Source organism: Alternaria arbusti, assembly GCF_024043155.1.
Source record: "Alternaria arbusti strain BMP 1465 chromosome Unknown scaffold_8, whole genome shotgun sequence".
NCBI classification, from domain to species: Eukaryota; Fungi; Ascomycota; class Dothideomycetes; order Pleosporales; family Pleosporaceae; genus Alternaria; species Alternaria arbusti.
The window spans coordinates 875,724-888,658 of NW_026249948.1; the positions used below are offsets into that span (position 1 = coordinate 875,724).

General features: G+C 54.3%; 6 protein-coding genes across 6 annotated transcripts; 4 read left to right on the top strand and 2 right to left on the bottom strand.

Annotated features, from left to right (window-relative positions):
- Window positions 1–133: 133 nt before the first annotated feature.
- Window positions 134–1,363, top strand: J4E86_006672 (uncharacterized protein; the record flags this gene model as incomplete). Its single annotated transcript, XM_051447197.1, has 4 exons — window positions 134–234; window positions 286–1,005; window positions 1,056–1,164; window positions 1,229–1,363. The coding sequence occupies 4 exons, from the start codon at window positions 134–136 to the stop codon at window positions 1,361–1,363; spliced, it is 1,065 nt and encodes a 354-aa protein (XP_051301682.1).
- A 175-nt stretch (window positions 1,364–1,538) lies between these two features.
- Window positions 1,539–3,247, bottom strand: J4E86_006673 (uncharacterized protein; the record flags this gene model as incomplete). The annotated part of the gene is made up of 2 exons (XM_051447198.1): window positions 1,539–2,174; window positions 2,231–3,247. The coding sequence occupies 2 exons, from the start codon at window positions 3,245–3,247 to the stop codon at window positions 1,539–1,541; spliced, it is 1,653 nt and encodes a 550-aa protein (XP_051301683.1).
- Window positions 3,248–4,290: 1,043 nt separating this feature from the next.
- Window positions 4,291–5,281, top strand: J4E86_006674 (uncharacterized protein; the record flags this gene model as incomplete). Its single annotated transcript, XM_051447199.1, has 3 exons — window positions 4,291–4,419; window positions 4,470–4,760; window positions 4,811–5,281. The coding sequence occupies 3 exons, from the start codon at window positions 4,291–4,293 to the stop codon at window positions 5,279–5,281; spliced, it is 891 nt and encodes a 296-aa protein (XP_051301684.1).
- A 1,341-nt stretch (window positions 5,282–6,622) lies between these two features.
- Window positions 6,623–7,963, bottom strand: J4E86_006675 (uncharacterized protein; the record flags this gene model as incomplete). The annotated part of the gene is made up of 3 exons (XM_051447200.1): window positions 6,623–7,267; window positions 7,517–7,834; window positions 7,889–7,963. 3 exons carry the CDS (start codon window positions 7,961–7,963, stop codon window positions 6,623–6,625), a joined length of 1,038 nt encoding a protein of 345 aa, XP_051301685.1.
- Window positions 7,964–8,738: 775 nt separating this feature from the next.
- J4E86_006676 (uncharacterized protein) lies at window positions 8,739–10,441 on the top strand (the record flags this gene model as incomplete). Its single annotated transcript, XM_051447201.1, has 6 exons — window positions 8,739–8,751; window positions 9,262–9,281; window positions 9,439–9,489; window positions 9,535–9,561; window positions 9,609–10,115; window positions 10,160–10,441. 6 exons carry the CDS (start codon window positions 8,739–8,741, stop codon window positions 10,439–10,441), a joined length of 900 nt encoding a protein of 299 aa, XP_051301686.1.
- A 924-nt stretch (window positions 10,442–11,365) lies between these two features.
- On the top strand, window positions 11,366–12,537 carry J4E86_006677 (uncharacterized protein; the record flags this gene model as incomplete). The annotated part of the gene is made up of 3 exons (XM_051447202.1): window positions 11,366–11,564; window positions 11,657–12,152; window positions 12,198–12,537. The coding sequence occupies 3 exons, from the start codon at window positions 11,366–11,368 to the stop codon at window positions 12,535–12,537; spliced, it is 1,035 nt and encodes a 344-aa protein (XP_051301687.1).
- Between the last annotated feature and the right edge of the window lie 398 nt (window positions 12,538–12,935).

Genomic DNA, 12,935 nt, shown 5'->3' on the forward strand with positions numbered 1-12,935 from the left:
AGACGTCCCAGCTTGGCATTTCGATAAACTTCACCCTCACCCTCACTCCCTCCTCTCTTTAACCACTCCTTCCCCCGCTGCCGCATCGATCCCTCACATCCCTTCGCACCTGTTTCGCTCAATTCTCAACAACATGATTGCGCCACGCTGCTTCTCGGTCTATGCCGCGCTATTGACGGTTCTCGCAACAGCAGCACTTTCTGCTACTGATGACTCGCCCTTTCCGTGCACTGGGTAAGCTGGCAGACTCACATTCTGCACAGTCACCAAATCTAATGCGCGCAGTGGTTCTATCTACTTCACCGGCCATACGGTCGATAGCCTGCTCTTCCAGAACCCAGATCTCTACCACGACCTATATGTTTTCAAATGCGTCACTACGGTCGTCTTCACAGCGGATAGCGGTGGTGAAGTAGCCAACAATACTCGGGTGCAGGAGATGGAGCGCGGTCTCGAAGATGCCTACAGTTTCATGTCCGACGTGGCTTCTGTTAGGCCGGATGGCACGCAGTCCATCTCTTCTTCGAACGAGGAAGCGCCACGTAAGGCGCCACAAGAGACCCTCATACTGCACAACGAGACTAACCAGTATACCACAGTTGCCAATGAGACCACGGTCCAGATCGGCAAACACACTATCGTCTCTTCTTCACTACTCGGCCTATCGAACGCACAGATTCTCTACCTTCGTCTCCCGGACAGTACATACTTCGGGGAAGGGTACAAGGCGTACAGCGAGGAGTCGCTCAAGAAGTTGTACAGCGCAGACATATCGGAGATTACCACTACCGACGGCAAGGCCACGTACACGATCGACGATCTGAAGGACATCATCGCGACCATTCTTCGCGATCGCCGAGCCAACCAAATTCGCGTGATGAACTACCAGTCGGCTCTTTCCACTGACAACGATGACGATCAGCTCGATCATGCTGACCGAATCGTCTCTGCTAAGCTTGTGATGGATGTCGTGGAAGAGGAGGAGATCGGTGGGAATGTCACGGCGTGAGTTTAGTTCTACGTTCGCTGGAAGACAAGCATGCTAACGCCGCCAGATATGCATGCGACTCATTGCGTATCCTGTCAACCAACAACCTCGAAACCCCGGACTACATTAAGAAGGTCGATGCATTCTTCGAGTACGCTAAGCGTGATCCCGACATGGTAAGTTGAAGACGCACTGCACAGTTTTGTGTGCATGAAGGAGCTCACTGCTAACTAGACTCAGTGCCAGAGTCTCGACGAGTGTGGTCAGCGGCGCCAGAACATCAAAGATCCCTCCAAGGTCAAGTATAACGAGGTAGATCACGTCGCCAACTTCCTGAAGCGGGAGTACTACATCCGAATAGACACCGATGTCTGATACGGGAACATGTACTAGTACAGAATCTAGCCAGGGATAACATGAGAAACTTTCTTCCATGATGGAGAGATAATTGTGGTGGATTGTGAGATGCTACTTAGGATAGATATCACAAAAGGAATGAAGTCATATGCCCACTGCGCCCTCAACACCTCCAATGCAAAACAAGAAAAGCTCACGCCTCATCCTTCTTCCAGCCCGTCTTACGTTTAGTGTCAAATTCAGACGGACTCAGCCTTCGTGCGTTAGGCTCTTGCCCAGGAGACCTCGGCGGCGAAACATCCTTCTTCTCCTCCTCTTCTGCTTCCCACGCCCTCTGCCTCTCCAACTTTGCCTTCAAAACAGGATCCATGCCCTCCATGCCCGATGGCTTGCGCTGCGGTACAGGCGGCGGCGGCTTCCTGCTCTCGCTCGTCCTCCTCAATCCTGCCCTCGAGTCCATGGCGACGGGCATGACAGGCGGGATCTGGCCCCTAACCTCCCTCACAACAGGGACATCAGAAGCCGCGATGGCGCCACCGAGACGTGCGAATGGTGCCGGGCTCGTGGGCGACATGGGTATTCCAGAGGTTGTTGGCGTTCCGGGGATCTCTTGCGAGGGGTGCATAGGGGCACGACGGCTGCCTATCATCATGTGACCATACGTTTGATCGCCAACAGCGGGGAGAGAGTAGTTAATTTCTTTTGGTGCAGGCTTGGGTGCTGGAGGGGGGCGGGGTGCAGATTTGCTGACGGCGGGTTTGGGGGCTGGGGCTGGGGGCGCAGGTGGTGTGGCGGGTGGTGATGGTGGTGCTGCGGTCCTTGATCGGAGCTGTGGGAGAGTGAGGTTAGCTGCTGCTGTGGACGTGGTGCAACACGTGAACTTACTAGTTCCTCTCGGTACTTCTTCTCTTGCTCCCATCTTTCAGACTCCCTCAAAGCTCGCTGCAGCTCTTCCTCCTCCTCTCTCTTCTTCCGTTCTGCTTCTTCTCTGGACTTTTGGATCATCAAATCCAGATCCCGTTGTTCTTTGGCCAGTCGGTCGAGCTCCGCCTTTCTCTGCCTCTCGATTTCTTCCTCTTCTGCTATTCTCTTCTCATAATCCCTCCGGCGTCGCTCAAGAGCTTCCTCATCCTCTGCGATCTTCGCCATCTTCTTCTCATGCTCTCTGCGTTTTCTTAGCATCTCCTGTTCCTTTTCAGCCATCTCTCTCTCGTGGTCCCTAAGTCTTCTCGCAATGGCTTCTTCATCGGCTTCTTTCTTGGCCTGCCGCCGCCTTTCGTCCGCTTCCCTACGGTCTCTCTCCATAGCTTCCTCATCGTCCCGCCGTCTTTGCTCCACTTCCCGGCGGCGCTTCTCCATAGCTTCTTCGTCGGCTTTTTGTCTCGCCCGACGTCGTTGTTCTTCTTCCCGGCGGCGTTTCTCCGTAGCTTCTTCTTCGGCCTTCTGATCCGCTCGGCGTCTTTCTTCGTCTTCCCTGCGACTTCTCTCCCTGGCCTCTTCTTCAGCTCGCTGCTTTCTGTCCGCTTCCCGGCGGGCTCTGTCCCTGGCTTCTTCGTCCGCCTTTTGCTGAGCCCGTCGTCTTTCTTCCTCCTGCCGGCGGTTCTTCTCTCTAAGTTCTTCCTGCCCACGGCGTAATGCTTCTGCGGCTTCTTCGTTTTCTCGGCGTTTGTGTTCTCTTTCTTTTTCCAAGTCACGGCGCATGGCGGCTTCTTCGTTGTCGCGGAGACATCTATTGCAAATTCCGTTTTGGTCTCTGGTTTTTACGGTGCAGCGATCTTTGGTCCTCGGATTGTCACGGTCACACTGTACGGTGGTCCTTTGGTAGTAGGAGCAGTCGCGAGATTCGACATAATCATCAATTTTGTGACCGCATTCAAGTATCGTGATTGTGTACTTGCACATGCTGGGCGAATATGTGGGTGAGCCACGAGACGAACGCGAGTGCAGGTCGGCAGCGTAGTAGTGGGGTAGAGGGAAGGGCCGTTGAAGGAGATCAGGAAATGCTATGATAGCAGCAACTGATACTTATATGGCGCAGATGTTGACCGCCCCCATAAACTAGTGAAGTGCTGCATGAGTGATGTACACGTACACGTAGTGGCATCATATGACTCTGAAACATGGCTGGAAGAAGCGGCGGGTGTTGTAAGCCTGTGAAGATACCGAATTGACAGTGCAAACATTAGTACAACTCATCAAACGGCAAGCCAGCCTGCGTCCGCGCAGAGCGCCGTCAATGAGGCGAACAGCGGCCGATTGGTCAGACACCATGGCTAGGGTATCTTTCCACCTACGGCGGCACAGAGGGAAGAATCCTATGCGTCTCTCAGTCCACCGACTGCTACTCCTAAGGATGCAATGTCGCGAGGTGCCCCCAGCGTGTGTGTTAGCAGACCCACAGTTCCATCAGACGTGGTTGACCGCCGTAGGCGCATTCCACGAGCATCGATGCGGCTCTGTACCGAGCCATTTTTTGCGCAGAAACTAATACGGGACGTTGCCAACAAAGGAATCCGCAGGCTAGACTGCCGCGGATGCCAGAGAAAAATGAAGCTTCCGCAGTGCGCAGCAGCGACGAAACGCACGAGGACGGTGTCGGTGGGGATAGCTACGTGGCGGCCTCGACTGTACTGGGCATGGCTCGCTGCAGCAAAGGCGGTAATGTGTTTCAAGCAGCGAAGGTCGTGGATCCATGTAGCTACGGGAGAACGGCGATCAGGTAATGCTATCGATCACGCACACGAAGCGATGCTTGGGATGACCTGAACTATGCGGAGAAGGAGTGAGGAAGCGTCGAAGGTATAACGGAGTGGAGATGTTGGATGTGGCCAATCAGAGGCGGCTGATTGCAACGACCCCTGCACATTTACTTGGCGCTTCGGATGAGCTTCATCGTTGACATCTTCAATCGACGCCATCGCCTCCAGCCCGCAGCACAACCCACCATGGCCTCAAGACTCGTCCCCCTCGCATGCAGGATTGCCCCACGGGCCTCGCGACAGTTCCAGAGGGCTCAATGGCGGGCTTTCAGCGTTTCGCGACCGTCATGGAACGAGAGCGGCTCGCTCAACGTTGTATGTATTTGATTCATCTTGCGCTGGAAGCCGAGCTAATACGCCTGTAGCACCGCGACACGCCTCAAAACAACCTCAAAATTCCCTTCAAATTTACACCACAAAATGAGGAACTCATCCAAGAGATCGTCTCCCGATACCCCTCCCAATACAAGAAGGCTGCCGTGATGCCGCTCCTCGACCTCGGACAGCGCCAGCACGGATTCTGCAGCATCAGCGTCATGAACGAGGTTGCGCGGATACTGGAGATGCCACCAATGCGTGTATACGAGGTTGCGACTTTCTACACCATGTACAACCGGGACCCCGTGGGCAAGTTCCACGTCCAGGTCTGCACAACTGTGAGTAGACACTGTACTTGAATTTGAGGGCAGCTGCTGACAGAATCAAGACCCCATGCATGCTTTGCGACAGTGACTCCGTTATGAAGGCTTGCGAAGACGTATTGGGCGTGCACCACGGCGAGACCACCTCAGACGGCCTCTTCACATTCTCCGAGGTCGAATGCCTTGGTGCATGTGCGAACGCGCCCATGGTCCAGATCAACGACGACTACTACGAGGACCTCACATACGACTCGACAGTCAACCTGCTCAAGGCCCTCAAGGCAGCCGAACAATCTACCGGTGCGCAGCCTGGAGGCAAGGGTCTGGCATCGGGCAAGGGATCGCTGAATGTAGAGGCCGGTGCCGGTGAGGCTCTCACCAACGAGCAGGGACGCCAATACGCGGCTGGCGGCCTCAAGCTGCCATCGCCAGGACCATTGAGTGGAAGGAAGAGCTGCGAGCCAGCTGCTGGATTGACTTGCTTGACAAGCGAGCCCTGGGGTAACGAGACTCTGCGGAAGGACGGCGAGCTATAGAGGGTCTTTGTAAATACTGTAACATTTTCCCTTGCATTCGGAGTAAAGATCTTGGGGTTGATCTCCCTGTAGACCATCTCAAATGTCACACTAGTTCAACTATTTACGTGTCCAGGTTTTACATGTGACACCTTGCTAATCACTTCAACGCGCAATTCACATCCAGGCACCAAACGCTTCTAGGTCAGCGACTCACTGCTCAGTTTGTATGACGACTGCCAGACACGTAGGATACTGTTTATCTATCTCCATATCCTGCTTCCATCCTGGTCACACCATCACTCCATGATCTCAACAGAAATCCAGCAATCACCAAAACCAACATCATGCACTTCTCCATCAAATCCGTCGCTATACTAGCATGCCTCCTCGCCTTAGTCACCGCGAGTACAGCCCTTAACCAGATCTCCCCTACAACACTATCAATCCTCCCTTTGCGCTCCATCACCAACACAGACCAAGACCCCACACCGACAGACGTCACCACAGCCGCCAAGAAACCGTGCACTATATGTATCGACAAGCTCAACACATGTCACAACGTAAGTAATCCTCACCCCTCTCCTACACACGAAAACTTATTCACTGGCCGATACTAGAAGGGAAAGAAGGACTGGGAATACTGCCGCCATGAGCAGTGTATGAACTCGTGGAACTTTTGCCGAGGGTGCAAGGGCATGTAAGTATCGACATTCTCACTTCAAAGGGAAAATGTGGATTGGCGCTGACGGAGAATAGTACTTGTCCTGAACGTGAGGGACGTCTTGATGAGGCCTCTGAATGACGGGTTTCTGTCCGCGCATGGGTGATATGAGGACAGGGAATGACGTGCGTCGATTCGGCGAAACACAATCACTCTTGTACACTCAAGCATCAGCATTGATGTGAAGCAGTTCCATTATCCCCGGTTCCCCAGTGGCACCATGAAACTATCTATGTTGTACAAGCCATGCCAAATCATGTACGCGTAGCAGACTCGAATATGCTTCTATGTATGATGCATGACCGCTCGTTCTTTTTCGACTCTTGAGAAGAGGAAGAAGGAAAAGTTGCATGCAATGCTGTGCAACTTGCAAGGACTAAAACCCAGTCAAACGCCTTCGCTATATCCATGGGAGGTCGTTCCCAAATCAGACCCCCAGGCCGTGATGATCCTTCCCAAATGCAATGCTCGTGTGTTGTATCAATCGCTTTCGTTGACGTTATACAATGCCACCTGTTGTCGGTGAACGGTTTCGTGTATCTTTCTTCCCGTCGGAAGAGCGCTCGTAATGTAAAGTGTCTTGTCGATTTCTTCTGCCGTAGTCCGTTTCGACGATGGTGAAGTTGGGACTGTCTGTCTTACAAGAAGCCCGAGTTCCCCTTGCCCATGAGCAGGTCTCGTGTCATCTCGAAGCTGAGCCAACTACTAGCCATGCTAGGCGCGACCTTGAGAAGGTTGGGCACAATACCCTTGTACAGACCCCGGAAGCCTTCTGTCTTGATGATCTGCTTTATGGCGTCGCCGATTCCTGCGTACTGGTATCCCATACCGCTCATAGTGTTGATCTGGAATCTCCGCCGCAGAACATCGAATGGGTAGGTGATGGTCTGCGCAACAGCACCGGAGACGGCACCAGCACCTAATTTGCCGATGGCACCCGGGTCTTTCTGACCCTCGCGTGTAAACTTGGTACGGGCGATCTCGTACACCATGAAGTTAAGGCCAACATACGGTGCGACACCAGCCACTGTGGGAAGGATGCCACGGTATAGCGCCGGGAAACCGCCCTCGGTCTTGTACATAGTTACAAGCAGTGCCCACATGCCCGGTAGCTTCTGGCCAGCCTCCTTCTTGAGATCGGAGAACGATGCGGACTGGATGGATAGGCGTGTTCGGACGATATCGAGTGGGTAGGTAAACGTGACGGAGGTGATACCAGCAAGACCACCACAGAGTAGTCGCTGGTAGGCATCGAGAGGGGCACCTGGTTCGCTCTCGAAGAACTAAGGCAAGTTAGCTATGAAACTTTGGGACATACCATGGCCGTCGTCGTCTTTGCAGAAACCTCCGCATCCTTGTATACCTCCTCCCGGCTCACTTTGACCTTTCCATCGGCGAAGCTTCGGATCCTTCCCCACTTACCGCCCTCTCTCTTTCGTCCGCCCTTACCTCGTCCCATCCACCCCAATGTTTGAAAAGCAAGTCGCTCGCCGGAATCAAGAACACGCTGAACAGAAGAGAAATAGACGTACCCGCTTGTAGACGTTGTATGCGCTGAACTGTACGGCCGAGTATGGTACAATCCGTATGCAGTTGGTACCGTTTCCGGCCATGAATCCTCTCCACCCCTCTTCCCTCCACATCTTAGCCAGAGCCTTGGGTACGGACATCTTGTATTCCTCGCGACCAACGCTCTGGACTTGGAATAGAATCTTGAGGCGTTCGAGGGGCGATACGACGGTTCGTGAAACCGCGCCAGCTACGCCGCCGGCGACGAAGGAAGCCAGGACTGGCTGCGCAAAAACCTGGCGAACGCGCTGGAGACTAGTGATGTCGGGCGTGCCGAGGGGCTGCGATGAGGGGTCAATTGATGTCCTGCGACTAGGGATTTCACCTTGACTCACTTTTATGCCCTTGCCCGGTTCGTCGCTCATGATGGCGGGCGGTTGCGATTGCGGCTTCTCGGATGGTTTCGACATGACGCTGTTTGGCGTTGCTCTAAACGCGGCGCTGTTGCTCTAAAAAGCAGGATATTGTTGTCCGAGCGGAGACAAGTTCTATCGACGGAAAGAAAAGGTCGCGCGACGTAGTGTCGAGGTCATCGGAAAATGGTGTTGCGGAGGTGAAGACAGATTTCCGGCCGTACGAGGTGAGCAGGACTTGTCGATGAGCGGTGAATTCGATCTTCCATGCAAGGCAGCTTTCAAGTGAGTGTTTGTGTGTGTAGTCGCGCGTGTGTCATGGGCGTCGCTCCTCGGTAGGGTTGTCGTGTTTGGATCGTCTCTGGTAGCGGAGATTTGAGGATACCGCGGGAGGAAGGAGCGAATTTTAGTCTAGCGCCACGAATCGACGAATGCCATCAGCCATGCTTATAACAACCACGGTCCTCGCTGACGGCCCGGGTACTCGCGATCTGATACTTGGCTCTGGTTGACACCTGTCGTCTCCCTCCGGCATCAGCCCCTTGACGGGGCTGACTGCGAGCCGCCATGATTCGACGCGCATCATGGCAACACGTCAGGGGAACACCAGGGCAGATGCACGCAAACTGGCGTTGCGCCTCAGTCACCCCTTACTAGACGACGCAGTCAGCTGCGCACTGTCACTCCTTCTGCGTCAGCCGTTGTTGGAAACACTATAAGATGCTGTTTAGAGTTCTGCTGCTCATGATCTCGATAGACTGCATCTGTCTTGGATGGGTGTCGTCACATGCGGAATGGTACCGCCCGGGCTCTCCATCACCAGATACTGCGAATGCATCCAAAACGTACGCACCGATGAGCACACGACCCCACACCCAACTGAGATCGCGTGCTCACTAGACTCTGGAGGACAGCGGGGTACAAACGTCGGCCGTGGACGTTGACACATCGTAATCGTAGATTCGGCGTTCCGAGGTTGAAGACGATAATATCTCGGAGATGACCTCGCATCTCCAGTCCAAGATGAGGAGCTATCGCGAACACAGTGATTGTTTTTCAAGTCAAGCCTAGGTCGCTTGCAGCATGTAGTTTCCCTGGTCATCGTCCCTTCTGTTACTTGTGAAGGACGTGCCTAGGGTGACATGCTAGAAGTCGTTGACGTACCTGCGTTATCGATAAGAATATATAAGTTCTGCGAAGGCGAAAGCGACGCACAACCGTTGCGCCTTCCCTATGCTATCACGTCGTGTATTTCAGCAGCTCACAGATAGCTTGCTACTGGAGTCTTCACATCATCCAGTAGCGCCAATATGTTTTGCCTTGAGATACGCGACTCGTGACTCTCACCAATCCAGTCACAGGCTCTCAGATCGGCGTGCATCCTCATCTTCAACAAGATGGAAGTCACGCCAAGGCAGGGACTTCTTCTCCAAAGAAGCCAAAGTACAAGGCTTGAAGAGTCGCGCTGCGTTCAAACTGCTTGAAGTGATTGCGCCTCGGTCTGAAACTGCGCACTGACTAACGTACTACAGCTTAACACCAAGCACAAGCTTTTCCAACCCGGACAGACTGTCGTCGATCTAGTATGTTGTCGCCTTTATTGAAAGCATGCTGCTAAATGACCCCAGGGTTTTGCACCAGGATCATGGTCTCAGGTTCGCCAGATATTTCTACACAAACTACAGTCTCTTAATGTCTCCAGGTTGCTGCAGATCGCACTGCTCCAGAGGGTCGTGTCATAGGTATTGACCTGATACCCGCACAACCCCCGCGAGGTGTCTCCACCATACAAGGCGACTTTCTATCACCTGTAATCCAGGACGAGGTTCGAGCCTATGTGCGAGATCCGGACCTGGGCAGACCCAAAAGACAGGTTTCTGCTAAAGCCAGCGAGGGACTTACTGAAGAAGAGCTGGACGACATCGAACGAGGATATATTGACATCGAACGACATGCTCATCTGGAGGGCGTAGAACTCGAACCGATCGGGCGCCCAGCAGAGACCAGTGACAGCGAACGAAATGCTCCAACTAGGCTCTCGTTGAAGGAGAGGGATATGCAGCAGGGCAGAGCAGTAGACGTGGTGCTCAGCGACATGTCAGAACCCTGGGACCAAACGGCCGGCTTCTACAAGAAGAGCCTTAGTGACCCATATTTTAGGATGATGAACACCAGCGGAAATGCTTTCAGAGACCACGCCGGCAGTATGGTGGGTAGTCCGCCGATCACTCTTGATTTTACTAAATTTCGTAGGACTTGTGCATGGCCGCCCTGACATTCGCTTTCGATACGCTCAAGACTGGCGGCCACTTCCTCTGCAAGTACTACAAAGGGTCGGAGGAGAAGGCATTCGAGACAAAGCTGAAGCGTCTCTTCGCCAAGGTGTACAGGGAGAAGCCGGAATCCTCTCGCGCTGTAGGCTTTTCCGCACAGTGGATGTTCCACGCTGACTGGCTCCAGGAATCTAAAGAGGCGTACTTTGTGGCACTGCGCCGCAAAGAGACACCGACGAAGGAGGAGGTCTTTGGAGAATAATCAGGGAGACACCGCCTTACGAAGTGCTTATTACTACTGAATCTCTGCATCTTACTTCGGCCCGAGAGGTGCAGATCCCAAGGAGCTCTTGAGCACGTTTTGCTATTGAGACAAGGACTATACTCGTCGGCGCCCACATTCCGACGTCATGCAGCCACATGGATGTATCACACACACCGAAGGAGCGTTGAGAGGTTAGATCCCGGTTAAGAAACCCATCCACACACCGCGTGATGAGCTAGAGCTCGCTTAGAAGTGGCAGCATGGGAGCCTATGATGTAGTTACACTCGATTGCCAAGCTCAACTTGAATACAACGTGGCGTTTTCAGAAGTACATGAGAGAAATAGGTACCAAGTGCGTGCGTGCGTCCGTCCTGGAGGATGAGGGCGCGTGCTGCCTCGAGGTCCCTCGATGCCAACATGGCCGAGTCTTCCCAAGAGTCAGTCACATGGCATATGCAGGTGGCGGCGGTTCATCTAGTTGGCGGATAAGAGCCTCAGACCCGGTATTAATGGCAGGCCGTGGTACCTGGTGACGGATCTGGAAGCGTCTCGTCCCATGTTCGGGAGATATGTCAAGCATTTTTGTGGGCCCATGTGACAGGGATGCTGGAGGTGTGAGGTTGCTTAAGGCACTGCATTAGGACATGCTTGCACGCTGGTCCAGTAGGGCGTCATGCAGGATTTGATGTATTCTGGATTTCCTTTGACGATGTTGGGTGCGCTCGTGAGGACGCGGTCGCGCGGGAACAAAGAGGGCGAGGACGGCCAACTTGACTCGCTCGGCTGGCCTGAGCTGGGGTTGCAAAGCTTCTAGAGCCGAAACCCAAGCTTATCACGAACCGCACGTTTTCTCCCATCAACGGATCAACCCACCGATCAATCTAAACCGAGTTGTGCGACGTGGCCAATGAGTGCCGAACATGGATTTCAATAACCCTAATGCGTATGGCGGCCAGTTCGCCAATTCCCCGCAACACGCCCAATTCGATGCACAGGCGCGGCTCCAGCAGCAAGCCAACCCACATGGGCAGTACGGGCAGTCCCCGTCGTTCCCGGGCATGGGTGGCGCCATGGGGAGCAATGGCATTCAGCCAGGAGCCCCGTATCTCCAGCAGCGAGGTAAGCCAGTGACGTGCGCGTTTCTTGTCCTGTCCTATCGCCGCCCGTGGGCGCGTTCCTGGCAGCCTGGCTGACATGACACCATGGAGCAGCCGCCATGCAACAGGCGCAACAACAGCAGGCGCAACAGCAGCAGCAGCAACAACACCAGCTGTCGTCGCCGAGCCCCTACTCGAACGCGCCCTATGCGCAGACGATGCCCTCGCCTGCCCACCACCAGTTTGCCCAGAACCGCCAGACGGCCTCCCCTGCCAGCACCACTGGCCAGGCACCCTATGCGACACCGCAGCCACAGCCCTCGCCCAGCATGCAGACCAACGGCCAGCAGACCCCCATGAACCTCCAGCTGCCCGTCAAGGCGGAGCCGCCCCAGGTCCCGACGCCCGTTAAGCAGGTGCCCCCATCGCCAGTGTCGCCCGCCAACCCGGCGCGTAATGCAGACCGCGTCGCAACCCTCCTCGACATCAACAGCATCCTCATCAAAGAAGTTTGCGAGCTCCAGACGCAGGGCAAGGCGGGCCAAGTCGGGCCCACGCCAGAAGGGAAGCCCGAAGGCGACAAACCGCAGCCATCCAAGGAATACGTCGAGTGAGTGCTGCGCATCCCTTGCGCGACGTCAGCTAACAACCCCAGCTACATGCGCCGCCTCCAGGCAAACCTCGCCTACCTCGCGCAGAATGCGGAGAAGGTGCCCAAGCCTGGACAACAAATACAACCGGGGCCCGCCATCATGTCGATACCCGCCTCACCCGCCGAGCTCGTCAAGCTATATACCAAACTGCAGGAGCTGTTCCCAGGATGGAAGGGGCAGACCCCACAAATGAAGCAGTCGCCCGGACCGCAACGGATGAACTCGAATGCGTCACAACCACCGAATAGTGCAGGCCTGCAGCAAAATTGGGGGCAGAATGCGATGCAGCAAGGCATGCAGCAATCACAGCAACAACAACAAACGAAGCAGGAGAACCAATAAGGACGGGATAGCAACCTCCATCGCAGGCGTATGGACGGCGTTACTGTACTTTTATACCTCGTGTAAGATTGGCGTAGGCAACATGTGCTTGTCATGGGTGTTTCAAGAGATGCGCACAATATCTGGATATTCAGGACTTGTGAAAACCATCATCGTTAGGCACAAGCAGTCCAGTCGAAAGAGCGTTATCGATAGGCGATTGGCACTGGATACATTTCTATAATTCGGAATTCAAGATTGGTTGATACAGGCAGCTGCTGTCGCAAGAAATATGGCTAACGAGACACTGCCAAATCGGAAGTCACCAGAGAATCTGCATGGCGTCATGACGGCTGGTTTGGTACAGCACACGTGGGATGACAAAGCACGCTTCCAAGGCTTCGTCATAGGATGCTCTC